The sequence below is a fragment of the Coturnix japonica genome, chromosome 3 (assembly GCF_054131305.1).
Source record: "Coturnix japonica strain WE chromosome 3, WE-NBRP24, whole genome shotgun sequence".
NCBI lineage: Eukaryota > Metazoa > Chordata > Aves > Galliformes > Phasianidae > Coturnix > Coturnix japonica.
In genome coordinates, this window is record NC_140665.1 from 98,806,307 (window position 1) to 98,828,017 (window position 21,711).

General features: G+C 57.2%; 2 protein-coding genes across 11 annotated transcripts in view; both read right to left on the reverse strand.

The window, feature by feature from the left end:
- Positions 1-245: 245 nt before the first annotated feature.
- Positions 246-7,196, reverse strand: DPYSL5 (dihydropyrimidinase like 5). 2 transcript variants are annotated; one of them, XM_015859878.3, is made up of 13 exons: positions 7,062-7,196; positions 5,466-5,730; positions 4,684-4,842; positions 4,167-4,346; positions 4,025-4,093; positions 3,881-3,925; positions 3,713-3,788; positions 3,468-3,624; positions 2,436-2,577; positions 2,205-2,347; positions 1,925-2,132; positions 1,284-1,452; positions 246-925 (listed from the first exon to the last, which is right to left on the reverse strand). In XM_015859878.3, the coding sequence occupies exons 1-13, from the start codon at positions 7,181-7,183 to the stop codon at positions 840-842; spliced, it is 1,821 nt and encodes a 606-aa protein (XP_015715364.2). In that variant the 5' UTR covers positions 7,184-7,196; the 3' UTR covers positions 246-839. The 2 variants fall into 2 exon arrangements, with proteins under 2 accessions (XP_015715364.2, XP_015715365.2); XM_015859879.3 differs by lacking the exon at positions 1,284-1,452.
- A 9,514-nt stretch (positions 7,197-16,710) lies between these two features.
- DNMT3A (DNA methyltransferase 3 alpha) overlaps positions 16,711-21,711 on the reverse strand; it is a 28,309-nt gene continuing 23,308 nt past the window's right edge. For all 9 annotated transcript variants that reach the window (XM_015859806.3, XM_085544059.1, XM_015859801.2 and 6 more), the window contains 12 exons: positions 21,647-21,691; positions 21,305-21,384; positions 21,105-21,217; positions 20,734-20,917; positions 20,563-20,647; positions 19,754-19,899; positions 19,550-19,640; positions 19,057-19,205; positions 18,883-18,968; positions 18,507-18,576; positions 18,261-18,379; positions 16,711-17,810 (listed from right to left, as the gene is read on the reverse strand). In XM_015859806.3, the coding sequence (XP_015715292.1) occupies positions 17,669-17,810; positions 18,261-18,379; positions 18,507-18,576; positions 18,883-18,968; positions 19,057-19,205; positions 19,550-19,640; positions 19,754-19,899; positions 20,563-20,647; positions 20,734-20,917; positions 21,105-21,217; positions 21,305-21,384; positions 21,647-21,691 (1,310 nt within the window). In that variant the 3' untranslated portion in view covers positions 16,711-17,668. The remainder of the gene's footprint in view (positions 17,811-18,260; positions 18,380-18,506; positions 18,577-18,882; positions 18,969-19,056; positions 19,206-19,549; positions 19,641-19,753; positions 19,900-20,562; positions 20,648-20,733; positions 20,918-21,104; positions 21,218-21,304; positions 21,385-21,646; positions 21,692-21,711) is intronic.

The following is a 21,711-nucleotide window of genomic DNA, read 5'->3' on the forward strand; positions in this document are numbered from 1 at the left end:
TATCTTCATTACTGGCCCCTTATCCCCCCATCCCTGTATCCCCATGTCCCCACCTACCTCTGTCCCCACACCACGTCCCCATTTATGTCCCCATGTCCCCACACCCCCATGTCCCCCCGTCCTTATTGCTGCCCCTTTAGCCCCACATCCCTGTATCCCCACGCCACGTCCCTATTTGTGTGTCCCCCACCCGGCTGATGGTGCCGTTGTGCCCCCCCCTCCGTCCCCCTCCCATCACACAACGCTGCGGTGAGAACAGTTTTAATGTGCGACGGGAGCGACCCCCCCTCGCCTACCGGGACATCTACGGGGACAAAGTGCACGAAGCCACATTTCACATCTCACACTACCCCGGGGAAAGGGGGGGGGACGGGGGGGGCGGGGGCAGGGTCGGCCCCATAGCACCATGGTGTGTGTGTGTGTGGGGGAGGAGCTGTGGGGGGGTGTTGGGGGGGGGGGGTTCCTGCGGTGTGTCCCCCTCCCGCTATCAACACGAACCATTATTGGGGGCATTTCCACGCGATGCACAAAAGGAGGCAAAAAAATGCTCACTGATCCAAACCCGACGTGCAAACAGAAAAGGGACGGGAACGGGGACGGGGGATGGGGGGCCCTCCTCCTGCCCCCCCCACACCCCCACTCCTCTCAGCCCCGGCTCCATCGCTGGGGCTCGGAGCCACGACCCTACGGCACAGCTCCAGGGGGTCCCCCCCCATCCACCGGGGCACCCCCCCCCCCACGGGAGGGGCCACGTCTCGGCTGAGCCGGGGGGCTCGGGGCGTGGGGGGGCCCCGCCGGAGGGCTGCCTGCATCCTCACTTGGGGGGCAGCCCCTCGGCGTTACCAAATGCCGCTCGATCGTCCTCCGGGGGGGGCGAGGATCCGGGCCGAGGCGCGTTTGGGGACGTGATCATCGATCTGCGAACCTGTGGGGGGGGGACAGACGGACGGACACGGGGATGGATGGATGGGGACCCGTAGAGCAGCCCCCCCCCCCCCCATCTCAGAACCACTGCAGCCAATTCAACACTATGGGATGGGGATGGGGATGGGATGAGGGTGGGGTCAGCCCCTGCCCGGCCCATGGGGAGCTGTGGGGGCTGCATACAGGGGAGGGGGGCTGAGGGGGGGATATAGGGGGCGCATGGGGGGTACATTGGGATGCACTGCGATGCTCAGGGCTGTACGGGGTTGTTTATGGGGGGGTGGCTGGGGAGGCACTGGGAAGCCCAGATCACTCCTGGGTTACAATGGGGTGCCCTGGGGGTGCCGGACCCCTCTTACCGGACAGGCTGAAGCTGGACTCGTGCAGGTCCCTCATGCCCCCGTGGCGCGTTGCGGGTCGGGTGGGTGTATCGGCCAGGGGCGTCCCCGTCTCTTTTTTCCCCGCGTGGACAACTGCTGCCACGTCCCCCAGGTACGGGCTGCGGTCCACGGCCCTCGGCTTTAAGCTCTGCCGGGAGATGGGGTTGGAGGGGGAGAAGCACAGAGCGGGGGGGGGGGGAACTGTGAGTTGAGCCCGTCTGGGGGGCTATGGGGTGGGTGCGGGGTTATGGGGTGAGCGTGGGGCTGGGGGTGGCTGTGGGGCTGCGGGCAGTGGGGTGGGTGTGGGGATGTGGGGTGGGCGTGGGGTCTCCCTGCAGCCATGGGGTGGGCATGGGGTGCCCCTCGGTGTGGGATGGAGATGGGGGGTGGTCTGTGGTTTATGAGGAGGAGGTGAACAGCCCGTGCCCCCCCCCTCACTGCCATCCCTCAGAACAACACCAACCCGCATCCCCCAGCAATGGTGCCATGGTGGGGGGACACACTGGGGAGGGGGGTGGGGATGGGGATGGAATGGACATGGGGGTGCGGATGGGGATGAAGGTGGGGATGGGTCTGTGCCATCCAGGTCACTGCTGCCCACCCATCCCTGTGCCTCCCACCTTCTCACGCTGCACCAGCTTCTTGTACACGCAGTCGGGGAAGGAGCGCAGCGGGCAGAAGCGCCCGGTTCCCTCTGCACACATGAAGACCCCGTTCTCATAGACCACGCGCCCGCGGCTGATGGTGACCAGCGGCACGCCGTGGCACCGCATGTTCTCATACAGGTTGACGTCCCCTCCCTGCACTTGGGTGCTGGCCGAGATGGTCCTGGTGGGTGAGAAGTAGGGGGCTGAGCGGTGCCCTGTGGTTACCATCCCAGCTGCCGTGCCCCACACCCACCTGGTGGCCTCAGGGTCCCACACCACCACGTCAGCATCGGCGCCGGGCACGATGCGGCCCTTGCGGGGGTACAGGTTGTGCAGCTTGGCCGCGTTGGAGCTGGTGACGGCCACAAAGCGGTTCTCATCCATTTTGCCCCCAACCTGTGGGGTGGGAGCGGGGTGAGGACGCGCCTCCCCAATAGACAGGGGCTCAGTGCCACCCCTATGGGGCTGCAGGCAGCGCACGCACCACGCCGCGCTCCCAGATGATGTTCATGCGGTCCTGCACCCCGCTGACGCCGTGCGGGATCTTGGTGAAGTCCTCGCGGCCCATCGCCTTCTGCTTGGCGCTGAACGGGCGGTGATCCGAGGCCACCACGTTCAGGGTGTCACTGCGGGGAATGGGGATGGCAGGGATGGGGGTCATCGCTGACTGGGGGGTGGGCATGGGGAGGAAGGGTTCTGTGCAATGGGGCACGGTGCAGAGGGGTGGCTGTGGGCTGTGGGCTTGGAGAAGGGGACATCCATGCATTGAGGTGCTCGGAGAGTGGGGATTCCATGCAGTGGGGTGCTCAGGACCCATGGAGTGAGGTGCTTGGGGAGCTGGGCACCCACACAGTGGGGTTCTTGTGGAGAGGGACATTCATGCAGTGGGGTACTTGGGGAGGAGGACACCTGTGGGGTGCTTGGGGAGCAGGGTGATTGGACAGTGGGGTAGCTGTGCAATGGGGTGCTTGATTAGTGGGGTGCTCATTGACTGGGACACACACACGTTGAGATGCTCAGGGAGTGGGGCTTCCATGTAATGGGGTGCTCAGGACCCACAGAGCAGGGTGCCTGGGGGGTGAGCACCCACATAGTGGGGTCCTTGAGGAGTGGGGCACTCATGCAGCGGGGTGCTTGGAGAGCCGGGTGCTTGTGGCCTTGGACACCCATGCACTGAGGTGCTCAGAGAGTGAGGATTCCATGCAATGGGGTGCTCAGGAACCATGGGGTAGGGTGCTTGGGGAGCTGGGCACCCATGCAGGGGGGGCTCTTGGGAGTGGGACACTCAAGCAATGGGGTTCTTCAGGAGGGGTACACTCATGGAGGGGGGTGCTTGGGGAGCAGGGTGCCTGGGGAGCTGGGCACCTGTGCTCGGAGGGTGGGGTGCCCATACAGTGGGGTGCTCAGCAGTGGGACAACCACGGAGCAGGGTGTTTGGGCAGCAGGGTACCCAGGGGCTGGGGATGGGGTCGGGGCACCCCGAGGTACCCGTGTGGGGGTACCCGTGTGGGGGTACCTGGCGAGGAGGCTGAGGAGGTGAGCGGAGGTGTTGGTGTCGAGGCGCAGCGGGGGCACGGTGACGTAGGCAGCAGCGTGGAACCAGTCCTGGTGGTAGTAGTGCAGCCCCGTCAGCGTGGCGTGCGCTGTCGTTGTCTCAGCGTACACCGCCTTCCCTGCAGGATGGGCACGGTGTGGGGATGGGATGCAGACCATGTGCCCATGCCACGTCCCCACACACATCCCCGCAGCCCCCCGGCGTACCCTGCATCTTGGCAGCCGCGATGACGTCCCCCGCCGCCATGCTGGAGACGTTCACCAGGTACACGGGGCAGTGCGTCTGCGGGCAGTGCCGCCATGGGGTGACACGGGGACACGGGGACCCCCAAGTCGGGGGCACCACCCGCAGCCCCCCTGGCACACAGCACTCACCCTGTTGGCGATGGTGATGGCGCGATGCGTGGCCTCCGCCTCCAGCTGTGGGGAGAAAGAGCAGGGGACGGCACCAAGAGGGGGGCAATGGGGCAGGGCATGGAGTGGGGACAGCCCTTGCCCCCTCCCCATCCCTGCACCCACCTCCTCAGGCCGGCTGATCTCGATGCCCTCAGGCCCGGTGATGCCCAGCTCCAGTGCTTCCTTTGCTCCCTGCAGGGCACAGCACAGTGCTGTGGTGTCACCATGTCACTGTGCCACCCCATCCCAGCGGCCCCTCGCCCACCTCAGCCACCAGGTCCCCATTCTCAGCGTGCACGCGGGCGATGGCCCCGATGTCCCTGCAGGCACGCAGGGCCTGGTACAGCTCCCCATCCCGCAGCATGTACAGCTCCTTGTAGGCCAGGAACATCTGGAAGGAGTTCACTCCCTTCTCCCGCACCAGCGTCTCCATCTCCGCCTTCACCTGCAGTGGGGGCACAGCGGCTGCGGGCACTGCCGTATGGAGCAGGGCCCACATGTCACCCCATAGGATGGGGGCAGAGTGGTTACGGGGCACACGGAGCTATGGGGGGGTGCAATGGGGATCCATAGCTGGGGGTGCCGGCTGGGGGGCAGGAATGCAGGTGCCCCCTGCTACACCACTGGGTGTCCCTCTCCATGGGGTGAGCGCAATGGGGACCCGTGTCATCCTTGGCACTGGGCTCACGGTGGCACCAGGGGCCGGCGCAGACGGGCACACGGGGGGCTCAGTGGGGAGGATCCCACCCACCCACCCACCCCATGGGGGGGGTGTCACCCACCTGCGGCGCCCACCAGGTGACGCCCACGTGCAGGGCGTAGTCGCAGCACACCTGGGGGTCTGCGAGAGCGCGGCACCGCTCGAAGGCGTCCACCAACGAGCGCTCCTTGGCGGGCAGCACGTGGCCCAGCACCATCGTCGTGCCCCCCACCAGCGCCGCCTGCGGGAACACGGTGGGGAGCTGATGGGGCGATGGCCCCGCGTCACCCCGCAGAGCTAAGCCACAAAGCCACAAAGCTGCTTTGGCCGTGGCACCGCGCCGGGTGTCACCGCTGTCATTGTGTGTTGTGGGGATAGGGACAGGGACAGACGGCGCTGCCCCACACAATGGAGCTCTGTGCAGGGGATGGGGCTGTGGATGTGTTGGGAGGAGTGGGGCTGGGGGTGGGAGCCAGAGCACAGCTGAGATTTATGGCATGGATGGAATCTAAAGCAAGGCTGGGACCCACGGCATGGCCGGGACCTGTGGCATGGCTGGGACCTACGGTATGCCTGGGACCCATGGCATGGCTGGGACCCATGGCATGGCTGGGACCCATGGCATGACTGGAACCCGTGACACAAATGAGACCCACGGCATGGCATAACTGGGACCCATGGCATGCCTGGTACTTGTAGCGTAGCTGAGACCCACAGCATGGCCAGGACACAGGGTATGACCAAGACCTACAACACAGCCAGGTGCTAGATCCAGTAGTGACATGTATGGGGCTATGACCCACATGGCTCTAACCCAACCCCCCAACCCCACCCTGCCCCCTTCAGCCCCACGGTGCAGCCCACCTTGGTGCCGTGGTAGAAGTCATCGAGGCAGGTGGCGTTCATAAAGGTCTGGTGGAAGTGGGTGCTGGTGTCGATGCCGCCGGGGATGACCAGCTTCCCGCTGGCATCGATCACCTTGGCACCACCGGGGATCATCAGCTCGCGCCCCACTTGCTGGATGATGCCGTTCTCGATGTAGACGTCGGCCTCCATGGAGCAGTCGTCGTTCACCACCTTCCCCCCCTTGATCAGGATCCTCACCGAGGCCGCGTTGGCGAGCATGGTGCTGCGGGCACGGCGTGGGGCAGCAGGGTGCCATGGGGGGTCAATGGGGCGCTCCATAGGGCCGGTACTACCCGCACGCAGCCGCAGCCCCACGCTAAGCCCGTAACCCACAGCCCCACGTGCAATGGGGTGGCTCTGCCTCCTGCTATGGGGACGCAGCCCCACGGCCCACAGCAGCTGAGCATCCCAGCACCGTGGCTCGGGCAGCTGCCCGGGGTGGGGCCACGGGTCTGACCCACGCCCCGTAGCACCGGGAATGCCATTATCCACATAGCCACAGTGCTCCAGCCCCGTGTGATGGGAATGAAGGGTCAGAGCCCTACAGGGACAGACCTATAGGGGCAAAGCCATAGGGGCAGATCTATAGGGGCAGAGCCACAGGGGCAGACCTATAGGGGCAGACCTATAGGGGCAGAGCCACAGGGGCAGACCTATAGGGGCAGACCTATAGGGGCAGAGCCACAGGGGCAGATCTATAGGGGCAGACCTATAGGGGCAGAGCCATAGGGGCAGACCTATATGGGCAGAGCCCCGCGGTGTGGATGTGTGGGGCCGTGGGGATGCTGGGGTCGGCAGCGTCTATTGCGTCTCACCCCGCTGATGAAAGAGCCAACGGTGACGGATTTGGGGCGCCGTGTATCGGCCCCGCCCTGCAGCAGCACGGCGCGATGGGGCCGAGCGCCCCACGGGGAGCGCCGGGATCCGCCCGGCGGGTGTCGGGGGTTGGCGGCGCATCCCTCAGCATCCCCCCATTTATCCCATTTATCCCCATTTATCCCCATTCATTTATCCCCATTTATCCCCGCCCGGTTCCCCACACACCGGCACCTCCCGACCCAAATCCCACGCGGCCCCGCCCGCCCCCCCCCCCCCATCCCCGCTTTGTGCTACGGGAGGACAAAGAGGCGGCGGCGCCGCGGCCACGCCCGGAGGGTCCCGGTCCCAGTCCCGGTCCCCATCCCCGTCCTGGTCCCGGTCCCCATCCCGTTCCCGGTTCCGTTCCCCATCGCTCCGGTTCCGCCGCTCCCCGCCCGGTTCCGCCCCGCAGACAAAGCCCCATTGTTCCCCGCCCTATCGCGATACCCCGCTCCCCCCCCGGTCTCTATCGCGACCCCGACACCCGAGCGACGGGCTGAACGCGGAGCTGACGGCGGCGATATCGCGACAGACAGCCCCCCCCCATCGCGATACAAGCACCTGTCGCGATGGGGACCGGCGTATCGCGATATGAACGTGTCCCATCGGGAGCGGCAATGCCGTTCCCCCCCTTATCCCATAGCACCCCCCGTCCATCCCATAACACCCCGCTCCCCCCGTTCCCGTTCCCGTTACCTCCGTTCTCGGCTCGCTCCGCTCCCGCCGCACCCTCCGCTCCGCTCCGCTATCCCCGCAAGCCACGCCCACAGGGGCGGGGCTAACAGAGCGCTCGTCCAATCACCGCCCTCGTTTCCCATTTGTGGGCGGGGCCTCCTGATGGGCAGGTGTAGTGGGCGGGGCTTAAAGGTGAGGCCACGCCCACCCGGCGGCACCTGTCGTTACCGTGGGGACGCCCCGCCCACAGGGCTCTACGTGAATTGCCATTGGCTGATGGCTGCGCCCCGTGGAATCTCATTGGCTGGTCGCTGCTCTCCCGATATCTCATTGGCTGAGCTCAGCACCCATTGGTCACTCTGCCCCGGAAGGCCCAGTGGCTTTGCGCCATAGACAAATGTATTCTCAATATACCCTATAGAATCTATAGATCCTATAGACCCTAAGGACCGTATAATCCCCTATAGTCCCCGCAGCTCCCTATAGCCCCCTACAGTCCCCTATAGACCCCTATATACCCTCTAAACCCCCACTGATCCTATAGTTTCCTATTGTCCCTATAGACTCTGTTGCCCCCCGTAGACCCTACAGTCCCCTATGACACCCTGTACATCCCCCATACCTCCCTATAGCTTCCATATCCCTTATAGATCCTCTGTAGACTTGTACAACCCCTACAGCTGCTGTAGACCTTGATAGCCCCCTACAGCCCTACACAGACCCTGTAGTTCCCTGTAGACCCTATAGAGGCAGGTGCTGTGGCAATGGGTTTCTGACCCACAGATCATGGGGAGAAAGTGCAAGGCCCCACAGTCTTGTGCTGCAAGAGCAGAGCTCTGACATACGCTCCTCATCTCCCATGAGGACCCCATAGGTTATTGGGATCCCATCATCCGCTGAGGTCCCTGTCACCCATTGGAAATCCCATCACCTACAGTAACCTCACCATCCATTAGCATTCTGTCATCTACAGAGACCTCGCCACCCATTGGGAATGCCATCACCCATGGAGGTCTCCATAACCCATTGGAATCCCGTAATCAGTTGGGATACCTGCACCCATTGAAGACCCATCACCCACTTAGGTCCCACCATCTATTGGGACCTGACCACCCATAGGGACTCCACCACTCATTGCGATCTCATTGAGATTCCAGCATCCACTGGGTTCCCATCACCCACTGAGATCCCATAACCTACTGAGACCTCACCATCCATTGGGATCTCATTACCCACTGAGATCCCATCATCCACTTGGAGTCTATCACCCACTGAAGTCCCCGTCATCCATTGAGATCCCATCAGCAATGGGATCTGTAGATACTACCCAATAGTACCCATCACTCATTGTCCACTGAGGTCTCCCTCACTCATTATGGTCTCCTTCACTTACTAGGATCCTGTCACCCACCGGGACCCCATCACCCACTTAAGTTCTCCATCACCCATCTGGATCCCATCATCTGTTGAAGTCCCATTACCCACTGAGGTATCCATTGCTTATTGAGATCCCATCATCTACTGGGACCCTGCCACCCATTGGAACACCATCACCTACTGGGGCCCTATCACCAAAGTGGATGCCACTACTTAATTGGACCCACTGAGACTCCACTTCCCATGGGAATCTATCACCTGCTAAGAGCCTGCCACTCATTGGGATCTCACTATCCAATGGCAATATATTACCTACTGAGCATCCATAGGGCCCCACCACCCACTGGGGCCTCATCACCCATTGGGATCCCATCATCTATTGAGGTTTCCATCACCCACTGGGATCCCATCACCCACTGAGAACCCATCACCTACTGAGACCCTGCCATCCAGTGGGATTTCATCAACCACTGAGGTATCTATCACCCACTAGAACCCCATCAGCCACTGAGGTACCCTACTAGGGGACCCAGTAGGACTCCATCACCCACTGAGATCCATTAAGGTCCCATCACCCACTGGGATCTCATCACCCATTCGGACCCCATCACCAATGGGAATGTCACTACCCAATGGGATCCCATCACCCACTGAAACCTCATCACCCATTGGGACCCAGCAACCATTGGGATCCCAATACCTATTGAAATTTCTATCACCCATTGGGACCCCATCACCAGTGGGAAACAGAGAACTCGTCACCCAGTGTTATCCCCATCACTCACTGAGATCTCACCATCCATTTAGATCCCTCCACCCACTGGGACTCCACACTCACTGGGATCCTGCCGCCTACTGGGATCTCACCACCCATCAGGTTCCCATCACCTATTGAGATCCCATTGCTTACTGAGACCCCACCATCCATTAGGATATCATCACCCACTGAGGTCTCCATTACCCACTGGGACTCCATTAGTTACCAAGATTGGGGGACCCAATAGGACCCCATCACCCACTGAGATCTCCATCACTCATTGTATTCCAGCCACCCACTGGGATCCTGTCACCCAGTGGGACCCCATTGTCAACAGGGTTGCCACTACTCAGTATGATCCCATGACCCTTTGAGAACCCAGAACCCACTGTGGTTTTCATCATTCACTGAGGTTCCATCACAGAATCACAGAATCACATTTACTAGATCAGGTTGCCCAGGGCCCCGTCCAACCTGGTCCTGAACACCTCCAAGGACGGGGCATCCACAACCTCCCTGGGCAGCCTGTTCCAGGGCCTAACCACTCTCCTAGTGAAGAACTTCCCCCTTACATCCAACCTAAATCTTCCCTCTTTTAACTTAAAACCATTTCCCTGTGTCCTGCTATTGTCAGCCCTTTTGAAGAGTTTACTCCCCTCCTGGGAGTAAGTTCCCTTCAGGTATTGAAAGGCTGCAATGAGGTCACCCCGCAACCTTCTCTTCTCCAGGCTGAACAAACCCAACTCCCTCAGCCTGTCCTCATAGGGGAGGTGCTCCAGCCCCCTGATCATCTTCCTGTCCCTCCTCTGGACCCTTTCCAAAATCTCCATGTCTTTTTTGTACTGAGGGCTCCACACCTGGACACGGTACAACAGATGGGGCCTCACAAGAGCCGAGTAGAGAGGGACAATCACCTCCCTATCCCTGCTGACCACCCCTCTCCTGATGGAGCCCAGGATCCCATTTGCTTTCCAGGCTGCCAGAGCGCACTGCTGGCTCATGTTGAGTCTCTCGTCCATCAGGACCCCCAGGTCTTTTTCAGCCGAGCTGCTCTCAAGGACCACTCCTCCCAGCCTGTACAGGTGCCTGGGGTTCTTCCGGCCCAAGTGCAAAACCTTGCACTTTGCCGTGTTGAACCTCATTAGGTTCACCCGAACCCAGCTTTCCAGCCTGTCAAGGTCCCTCTGAATGGCATCCGTTCCCTCCACCGTATCGACCGCACCACTCAGCTTGGTGTCATCAGCAAACTTGCTGAGGGTGCACTCCATTCCCTCATCGATGTCATTAATAAAGATGTTAAAGAGCACCGGTCCCAAGACAGACCCTTGAGGGACACCGCTCGTTACCGGCCTCCACCTGGACATAGAGCCATTGACCACCACCCTCTGTCTGAGGCCTTTCAACCAATTGTTATCCATCGAGTTGTCCACCCATCAAATCCACTTCTCTCCAATTTGGAGATGAGGATGTGATGGGGGACCATGTCAAAGGCCTTGCTCAGGTCCAGGTAAATGATATCGGTCGCCTTCCCTTCGTCCACCAACGCCGTCACTCCATCATAGAAGGCCACAAGATTAGTTAAGCATGACCTTCCCCTGGTGAAGCTGTGCTGGCTGTCTCGGATCACACGCTCATTCTTTATGACCCCATCACCCATGGGAGTGCCACTACCCACTGAGATCCAACCATTGCATTGTGGGATCCCATCACCCACGGAGGTCTCCATCATTGAGGTACCATCAACCATCGGGACCCCATAACCAACAGGAACACCACGACTTATGGGGGCCCCATCACCCACTGGGATTCCACCACCCACATCCATTGAGGTCTCCATCACTCACTGGGACCCCATTACCCACTGAAATCCCATTACCCCATTGGGATCCCACTACACAGTGGGATCCCACTAAAGTCTCCATCACTCACTGAGGTCCCCCATCACCCACTGGGATCCTATCACCCATTTGGACACCACCACTAGTGGGAATGCCTCTACGCATTGGGTCCGCATCACCCATTGGGATCCCATTACCTGTTGAGATCTCCATCACTCACTGAAATCCACCATCACCCATCAGGACCCATCACCAACAGGAACAACACAAATTGAAACCCCATCACCCATTGAGATCCCACTACCCACACCCACTGAGGTCTGCATCACCCAAAGGGACCCCATCACCTGTGGTAATACCATTACCCATTGGGATCCCATCATTCATTGGGATCCTATTACTTGTTGAGATCTCCATCACCCACTGATCTCCCATCGCCCATTGAGGTCCCACTACACATTGGGACCTCATCACCCACTGGGATGCCATCACCCTCTGAGATCTCATAACCCGTTTTGATATTCATTACTTATCGAGGCTCCCTAATTACCATTGGGTCTCCATCACCAACAGGAACACCATGACTTATTGGGACCCCATCACCCATTGGGATCCCACTCCCCACCCCTCACCTACTGATTTCTTGCCCCATCACCATTGGGTCCCCATCACCAAAAGGAACACCAGTACTCATTGGGACCCCATCACCCATTGGGACCTCATCACCCATTGAGGTGTGCATCACTCATTGTGGTCCCCCATCACCCATTTGGACCCCATCATCAACGTGAGTGCCACTACCCATTAGGACTGCATCACCCATTGAGGATCCCACCACTCACATCCACTGATTTCTCCATCATCCATTGTGATCTTTGTTACTCATTGAGGTTCCCCCATCACCAACAGGAACACCATGACTTATTGAGACCCCATCATCCACTGGGATCCCACCACCCACACCCACTGATTTCTCCATCACTCATTGTAGTCCCCCATCACCCACTGGGACCCCATCACCAATCTGAGAGCCACTACCCATTGGGACCCCATTACCCATTAGGATCCCACCACCTACATGCACAGATTTATTGCCCCATCACCCATTGGGATCTTCATTACTCATCGAGGTTCCCTCATCAGCCAATGGGTCCCCATCACCAACAGGAATGCTACGACACACTAGGACCCCATCACCCATTGGGATCCCACCACCCTCACCCACTGAGGTCTCTACCACCCTTTGGGATGCCACCATCTACTGGGATCCAATTACCTATTGAGATCTTCATTACTCACTGAGGTTCCCCCATCACCCATTGGGTCCCCATCATGAAGAGGAACAACACGACACATTGGGACCCCATCACCCATTGGGATTCCTCCACCTGCACCCACTGAGTTCTCTACCACCCATTGGGACGTTATCACCCACTGGGATCCCGTTACCCATTGAGATCTCCACCGCCCACTGAGATCCCACCAGCCATTGAAACCCCACCACCTATTAATCTCTCCATCACCAACAGGACCCCACACCCAATGGGCCGCATCCCACTGACGCCACAGAAAACCACGCGGAGAGCAATTTTTCTCTTTTTTTTTCCTCTTTTTTTTCTCCTTTTTTGTTTTGTTTTTTTTGTCTGTTTTTTTGTTTCATTTTTTTGTTGTTTTTTTTTGTCTTTTTTTTTCTTCTTTTTTTTGCACAAAAACAGTACATTTATTCAAGTGTTCTCCAGCACAAGTACATTAGAAAGGAGCTCGTCTTTTATGGTAATTCTTCTGGGCACCAGAGAAAATAAAATAAAAAGGCGGATGGGATGGGAGCGGGACGGACAGACTTCCTACACCTGCTGCACGCATTTGACCTCTTAATTAGTTCAGAACAGCAATGTCACGAGCAATACTCACACAGATACAACAGAGCGCCGGGCAGCGGCCGCGGGCGAACCGTACGGTGAAATGTACACAGCTCCCGGCAATAAATAGAGAAGCGACCCTAACATAAAAAAAAAAAAAAAAAAGCCAACAACAACAAAATAAAAAGAAAAACAACCCCAAAAATCCGAAAAAAAATATTAAAAAAACAACCCCCCAAAAAACCCTCCCCCCCAAAAAACCTGGAACAACAACAACAACAACGAAATAAACCAACCCCAAAACAACGCGAAAACAAAAGGAACGAACCGAGAGAAAGAGAGAGAGAAAGAGAGAAAGAGAGAGAGAGGAGGATGAGGAGGAGGAAGGGCGCGGGGCGGAATGTGGCGCGGGCGGTGGCGCCCGCTGGAGGAGCGGTCCCAACTCGACGCGGTGATCCCTCGTGGTGAGCACACGGCGCGGCACAATACGGCACTGCAGCGGCTTCCACGGCGCGGGGCGGAAACACGCGAGCGCGGCTGGCTTCAAGTACAAAGTTACAACGCAAAGTTACAACGCCTTGTGGTTTGCTTTTTTTTCCCTCTTTTTCTCTTTTTTTCCACATTTTTTTCTTTTTTTTCTATTTTCCTTCTTTGTTTTTATTCCTCTCTTTTTTTCCCCCTCTCATTCATTCCTTTCTCCCGTTGCTTTTGTTGTTTTTTCCCCTCCATCTTTTATTATTTTTTTATCCATGGTTTTCTTTTTTTTTGTCTTTTCCTTTTTTTTTTTTTTTTTTTTTTTTTTTTTCCATAATAATATATCAGAGTAAAATTATAGTATTATAGTGCTCTTTGAAACTCCACTACGAGAAAACGAAACAAACAGTCATTGTCCGGACAGCAGACTTAAGTTAACAATATATATTCTTAATAAAATGTTTTAGCACCGTGTTTGTTTGTCACCTATCCCTCGGCAGATCTTAAGGAATTTAGGTTTCTTTTTTTTTTTTTTTCTTTTTAAAAATTTTTTTTATTCTTTTTTTTCTTTATTTTTGATTTTTTTCTTTATTTTTTATTTTTTTTATTTTTTTTTCTTAAACCTAGGGCTGTGCAACAAAAGGTGTCTGTTTCTCTTTAAAAAAAAGCTGTGGGTCAGGGACGTTAAAAACGGAACTCTTTCCCCAAGCATCCCCCATAGTGGGGGCCGCTGCCGCGGGCGCCTTCCAGTTGTGCTGCAATGGAGGAGCTGCTGCTTCCCTGTGCTGCATTGCAACGCGTGCTGCAGGGCTGTGCATCGCTTGCTCTGCAGCTGCAGGGCCATGAAGGACCTGCACAGTTTGCACCCTACACTGCAGGGCCGTGCGCAGCTTGCACCAGGTGTTGCAACGCCATGCACGACCCACAAGCAGTGCTGCAGAGCTGTGCAAAGAGCGCACCCTCTGCTGCTGGGCCATGCAGGGCCTGCAACCTGTGCTGCAGGGCCATGCAAAGTTTGGAGCCTACGCTGCAGGGCTACGCACTGCTTTGCACCTGGTGTGGCAGGACCATGCACAACCGGCAAACAGCGCTGCAGCACCATGCAAAGTTTGTACCCAATGCTGCTGGGCTATGCCAGGTTTGCATCTGGTGCTGCAGGGCTGTGCAGGACCTGCAATCACTGCTGCAGGACCCTGCAAAATTGGCACCCTATGCTGCAGGGCCATGCACAGCTTGCACCTGGTGCTGCAGTGCCATGCGGGATGGACAAGCAGTGCTTACAGGGCCATGCAAAGTTTGCACACTGTGCTGCAGGGCTGTGCAGGGTTTGCATTCAGTGCTTTAGGATTTGCACCCAGCATTGCAGAGTGGCGCAGAATTTGCACCCAGCACTGCAGGGTCATGAGGGCTTTGCAGCCATGCTGCAGCACGCACCGTGCAGGCCCTGCACCCAGCACCACACAGGACCCACAGCACTGCCCCCTCCTAGCACCATGGGGACCCCCTGCCCCAAGCACCTCTCCAAGCACCCCACAACGCCGCCAGCTGGCTCACTGCGCATTAGCCAGCACCCTGCACCGAGCTGCCGGCGGCGGCGGTGGCACGGGGGGATCGGGGGTGTCCAGGCCCCCACCCTGCACACGGGACCCCCCCTTTCACAGTTACAGGAAGAGATGGCAACGGGGCCCCCCGTGCCTTAGCACCAGTCCCTGCGCTCCCCCCACGCACCGAACCCCAAGCGCTGAGCACCATCTGCACCGCAGCACCGCTGAATGCACCCGGCTCCGGAACTCTGCCACCAGGCTGTCGTCCTCGCCACTGTCACTGCCACTGTGACTGTCACCACGACCATCACCATCATCATGACTGTCACAGCCACAATCACCATGACCACCATCACAACTGTCATGATGACCACGACCACCAGCGCGATCACGACTACAACCATGACTATTGCTGTCAACATCACTGTTACCATGACCCATCAACAAGTTCTTGACCGTTACCATGATCGTCATTATTCCCTTGACCACCAGGACTGTCTCCGACACGATGACTGTCACTGTGACCAAAACCATGACCACAACTGTGACCACAACCATCACTGTCATCAGCATTATCACCATGAGCATGACCAGCACTGCGACTGTTATTGTCACCATAACCATCAATCACCGTGACCGCCACCATGACCATCACCATGACCGTCATTGTCTCTGTCACCATGACTGTCACTGTGACCATAACCATGATCATGGCCGTAACTACCCTTGTCACCATGACCATGATCACCACCAACACCACGACCATCACCATGACCGTCATTGTCTCTGTCATCGTGACTGCCACTGTGACCATAACCATGATCATGACCATCATTGTCACCATGACTGTGACCATCACTATGACCATCATTGTCTCTGTCACCATGTCCGCCACTGTGACCACAACCATGACCCTGACCGTTGCTGTCACTGTGACCATGACTGCCACCAAGACCATGACCGCCGCTGTCTCCATCACCGTGACCATCACAATGACCATGACCTACAACCACGATGGTCACCATCGCCATCATGCCACCGCAGCATCCCCACGCTCAGCACAGCACCAGCCACCCCGCACCCTCCTGCAGCTGCCACTGCCACGGTTGCACCATGGACACATTGTGGTGCCCACCAAAGGGACCGCTGGAGCCCATCGCTCCAAAAAAAGACACCGGCACCAGGGTGGGCTCCAGCCCTGTCCCAACCCAGCGTTAGCACCAGGGTCCAAGCACCGTTCCGGCACCGCCTCCGCGCCAAAACCTCCGCCCGCTCGGGGCCACGTACACAGAACAGCACCAGCACGTCGGGCGGGACGGCGCCGCTTCCTTTTGGGACAGAAAAAGGTTATTGCATGAGTCGGGGTGGGGGCTCCCCCCCGGCCCCGCCGGCCCCCTCCACGCGGCTCCAGAAAGGCGCAGCGCGTAAGGCAACGTGGAAGCTGATGTCTCGACTCCCCCCGCTGTTTAAAAGCACCATTATGAAGTCGGGTTGTACAGTAGTAACAGTACCTTTTATATATATATATATCTATATCTCATATCTATCATATATATATAAACTGTAAACAAGAGGTAACAGCGGCTTCTAGGATTTGCTTTCTTCAAGGTTTCCTGTGTGGTAGGCACCCAAAATATTGTAGAAAAGGTGTGAGTGTGGCGTGCGCGTTGTCCGCCGCGTCCCCGCCGGTGCTTCTGCTCCGTGTCACCGCACGCGGCGCTGCTGGCAAGGAGGGAGGGAGGCGCGGGTGGCGCAGCTCCGAGCAGCAGGGACCCAACGAACGGAAAAACCCAGCCAGAAAAGAGCGGAAAACGGAAAAGGTTACCCCGAAAAAAAATTAAAAACCCTTTTGGTTGGTCATCTTTTGCTTTGTTTTGTTTTGTTTTTTTCCTCCTCTTTTGTGTTTTTTTTTTTCCTTTCGTTTTTCTTTTTCTTTTTGTTTTTTTTTTTTGCCTTTTTCGCTTCGCTTTTTATTGTTTCCTTGCTTTGTTGTTTTCTTCTTTCGCGTCGTTTTTTTCCCCACATTTCCTTTTTAGGCGCTTTGATTCCCCCATTGGGTTTGGTTTCTTTTTTTCCTCATGTTTTGCATTTCCTTGCATTTTTTTTCCTTTTGTTATTCCACATTTCGGTGTCAGGTTTTTTTTCCCCCTTTGTTTTGCTTTTTCCCCCCCCACGCTTTTTACTCCCATTTTTGTTTTCCCATCTTCTGTTTTTCCGCATTTTGCCTCTATTTTTTTTTTCCCCCCTGTTGTTTTGTTTCCTTCCCGCATTTTGTTTGGCCACAATTTGGTGTTTTCCCACCTTTTGTTTTTTTCCTTTTGGTTCCTATTTCCGTATTTTGTTTTTTTCCTTCCATTTATTTTTCCATTTTGATTTCCCATGTTGCGTTTTTATCCGTATTTTCTTGTTTTCTTTTTCCTTCTGTTTTGTGGGCTTTTTTTCTTTCTTTTAGTTTTCCTTTGTTTTCTTTTTTTTTCTTTCTTTTTTTTTTTTTTTTCCTTTTTTTTCCTCTGTGTCCTGGTGCAATTTATTTCTGATTTTTTTAAAATTTTTTTTTAATTTTTTTTTTTCTCCTGGTTTTAAATAGGCTGAAAGCTGATCGTTGGGGATGGGGAGGCCCCGAGCCCTGCGCTCGGGGAGGCGCGTGCCGGCGGCCGCCGCGCCGTGCTCCCGTCTCTCTGCTGGGTGCTGGCTCTTCTCTCGCTCCGCATTTTCTCTTCTCTTGGCATGGATGGTTTGGTTCCGACGCGCTCCGTGGCACAGTCCCCGTCCGGCTCTCCTAAACGCAGGCGAAGTACTCCTTGAGGGGCGCAAAGAGGTGGCGGATCACCGGCACGCTCCAGGATCTGCCGAGCAGTCTCTGCCTGGCCAGGCGGCTCATGTTGGACACATCCGTGTAGTGCACTGGGAAGCCGAACACCCTGCGGGACAGGGGACACAGGGTCAGCTGGGTGGCAGTGGGCAGACATGGAGGTCCCATGTGCCATGGAGGCACAGCGCATGGAGGTGTGCCATGGAGCCCTGGCATGCAGAGCCGTGCTACGGAGATACGGCACGTGGAGCATCACCACGCAGAACTGTGCCATAGAGGTTTGGCTCGTGCCATGGAGGCACTCAGGACGTGGAGCTGTGTTGTGGAACCACAGTGTGCAGAACTGCACCATGGAGGCATGGCACAGCACATAGAGGCCCAGCTTGGCACATGGAGCTGTGCCATGAGGGTTTGGTATGTGTTGTGGATGTTCAGCATGTAGAACTGCACCATGGAGGCTCAGTGTGCAGAACAGTGCCCCAGGGGCTCCGCAGTGTGGAGCTGTGCCATGGAGGCTCAGCACATGGAGATGACTCCCACCGCCCCCCACCCACAGTACCTCTCCATCTCCGTGCACCACAGGATGTCTTCCTTCTCGTTCATGAAGACGGGGAAGTGCTGGTCTTTGCCCTGCTTGATGGAGTTGGAGCGAGTGGTGATGGTTCTCACTTTGCTGAACTGCAAGAGGCACAGGCTCATTATCACCAGGTGTGGCACCCAAAGGCTATGCCATCCCCACGGGCACAGCCGGGCACCAAAACCCCCAGGGGATGTGGCAAAGCCCCTGTGACCCCCATGGGCTGACCTTGGCTATCCTGCCATGCTCCAGGCACTCCTGGAGTTCCAGCTTGTCATTGACCGTGGACGCCAGCGGCCTGAGAAGGACAGAGGTTGGAATACTGGAATAGCAGTATTATGTCTCCACTTTCCCATGTGGGGGCTTTCCAAAAGAGTTTGTTGGGTACCCCTGTCCCCATGTGGTGACTCCTCAGGATGAGTTTGTTGAGTCCCCATGTCCCCACATCTCATGTCCCCCACATCACTGCCCATGGGGATTTTGGGGACTCCAGGGGCCAAAGCCATGTTGGCACCCAGAATTAGATCCAAGCCCTGTGGGCTGCCATTAACACACACACACACACACACACACACACACACAGGATTGGGGGGCTCTCACCAACCTGTTCATACCAGGAAGGTTACCCCAGAAGTACCGGGCCCGGTGTGCCGCAGACACCTCTTTGGCATCAATCATGACAGGGTTAGACTGGCAGAACAGAGAGAGGTTGAGGGTTACCGGGGGCTCTGCAGGGTCCAGAGTGCCCTATAAGATGGTGATATGGGGAGGCACTGACCTCGAGGAAGCGCGAGATGTCCCTTTTGTCGCTCACCCCCATGGCCACCACGTTCTCAAAGAGCCAGAAGAAGGGTCGGTCGTCACCCTCCTTGGGCCGTGCTTCATGCAGGAGGCGATAGAACTCAAAGAAGAGGCGCCCAGTGCCCTCTGGGCAGGAAAGAGAAGCATCAGCAGAGAAGCTGAGGGGAGTGATGGGGGGGTGTGGTGAGGGGACACTGATGGAGACACACTAACAAGGAAATGGCAAAGAAATGCGGAGGGGACATAGCAAGGGGATACAGTGATGGGGACATGGAGCAGACATGGTAAGGGGATGCAGAGGGGCCACAGTGATGGGGACACTATGAAGGGACATGATGAGAGGACACAATAAGGGGACCTGGCAAGGGATGCAGCAAGGAAACATAATGAGGTGAGGAGACAAAGGGATGCAGTGATGGTGATGCAGTGAAGGGACATGGAGAGGAGATGCGGAGAGGACATGGCCTTACCATACAGCCCTTTCCTGGCTGGGTTCACTATAGAGAGGTCGTTGCAGGGGCTGCCCCCGATGACCAGGTCGAAGGGACCCCACTCCTGTATCTGGGGGAGGAAGCATGTGGTGAGCTATGGGATGCCCCATAATGTGGGGATGCCATGGGACAGGGAGATAGGGGTGTGGACCTGGGATCTGTACTGTATTGGAGGGGACGTACGTGTTTCTGGGTGACATTTCGGACATCACCGACGTACATGATCTTGCCCTGGTGCCTCACCATGCCCACAGTGATAGAGTCCTCGCACACCTCGGAGGCAATATAGCGGTCCACCTGGATGCCCAGGTCCTTCAGCACCAGCAGGCCTGTGGGCAGTGGGGCCAGGTTGGCAAGCAGCAGGATGGGGGCCTCAGCACACCTCTGTGTCCCATGGGTCCTGCCCCATCCACTCCCACCTCCCCATCCCATTCCATTCCGTCTCATCCCGTGTCAATTCCTTGTTCTATCCCATTCCATCCCAATATCTCCCATCCCGTCCCATCTCATTCCCAACCAATCATGTCCCATCCCATTATGTTCCATCCAGACCCATCTCAACTCATCACATTCCACTCCCTTCCATCCTGACCCATTTCCTCCCATTAGGTCCCAGCCCATGCCATAATGTCCCATCCCATTACATTACATCCAGCCTCATCCTGTCCTGTCCAATCCCACTTTATCCTGTCCTGTTGTATGTTCAATCTCATCCCATTACGTCCCACCCCATCCCACCCAGACCCATCCCACTCTGTCCCCTTATGTCTCACATCCTGTCTCTTCCCATCATGTTCCATCCCACATCACCTGCCCATCCCATTCTGCTCCATTCAGTCCCATTCCAACCTATGACATTATGTCCCATCCCACTTTCTTCCCTTATATTCCACCCCACCTCCCCATCCTGTTCCACCCCAACCCCCCAGCTCATCCCATTCTCCCAGGGAGTGGATGCCACCATCCAGCTGCTCCCAACCCCATAGACCCACCAGTGGCGATGCCATCGAACAGTGACAGCACACGGATGGGCTTCCTCTTCTCAGCGGGGACAGGCGGGTACACCTTTGGCGGATCCTACAAACAATGGGGCACAGATATGAGGCTGGGGCAGCAGAGCCACAGGATGGGGGGGGGTCTACAGGGTCATGGGGGGCACTCACAAACTCCTGGTCGTGGTTGTTGGCGAAGAACATCTGGAGGCGCGATGGCCAATCTTCACGCCGCCGCAGTAGCCCATAGACACCCTTATGGCCGCACATGTAGCAGTTCCAAGGGTCCTCCTTGATGGCCGCCTGTGCAGCCCCTGGCCCCACCAACAGGTCCACACACTCCACACAGAAACACCTGGGGTGGGGGGCACATGTCAGGGTGGGAGTCCCAGTACCACCCACACACATTATGCTGGTGAGAGTCCCCGTGTGCCATCACCTCCACCTCATCCCTATTGGACAACCCTTTTGCAATGCAAGTCCCCCACACTTTGTGGTGCCCCTCCAGCCCCAGAGAAGCACCCCCCAGCTGCTCCCCCCACCTGCAGCAGTTGTTGTTGCCACACATGAGCACCTCACGCCCACCACAGCAGATGGTGCAGTAGGACTGGTATCCGTCGTCGTCGTATTGGTACGCGCACTCCAGAAAGCAGTTCTGGGGATGGGGGGCACAGAGTCAGTGTGGACCCCCCACCCCACAGCCCCATGTGGGGCTGTGAGACCTCCACCTCCCTGCACATACCTTGCAGTTTTGGCACATTCCCCCAATGAAGAGAGGGTGCTCCAGGGTGACGTTGAGGCTCCCACAGGAGATGCAGATATCTGGGGTGGCACACAGGGAGGGGAGGGCAGTAAACCACAGCCCCCAACCCCAGCATCCCCAGAGCCCAAAAGGACTGCCCCACTTCTTGCCAAGACTCAGCCATGCCCACACTGGAGAACCCCAAGGACCCAGAGATGGCAGTCCTGGGGGCTGGGGGGAACAGTGCCCCAAAGAACCCCCTGACCATGTGTTGGAGGCTGTTCAGGGTCCACCCAGCCCCACCACTGTCAGGAGGTGTGAGAGGCTGTGCACAGTGCTCACCTTCAATGTTTCTGCATTTCTGCCGCACCTCGTAGACCAGTCGCTCTGTAGGGGGAGAGGTACTC

Bases quoted from the DNA above. Each gene is read 5' to 3' on its own strand.
- DPYSL5 (XM_015859878.3), bottom strand. From the start codon at position 7,183: ATGGGAAACGAGGGCGGTGATTGGACGAGCGCTCTGTTAGCCCCGCCC. The intron at 4,843-5,465 runs GTGGGCTGCACC...GTGTTCCCGCAG, and splicing joins ACTTCTACCACGGCACCAAG to GCGGCGCTGGTGGGGGGCAC. The intron at 1,453-1,924 runs GTGGGAGGCACA...ATCTCCCGGCAG, and splicing joins AGCTGGTGCAGCGTGAGAAG to AGCTTAAAGCCGAGGGCCGT.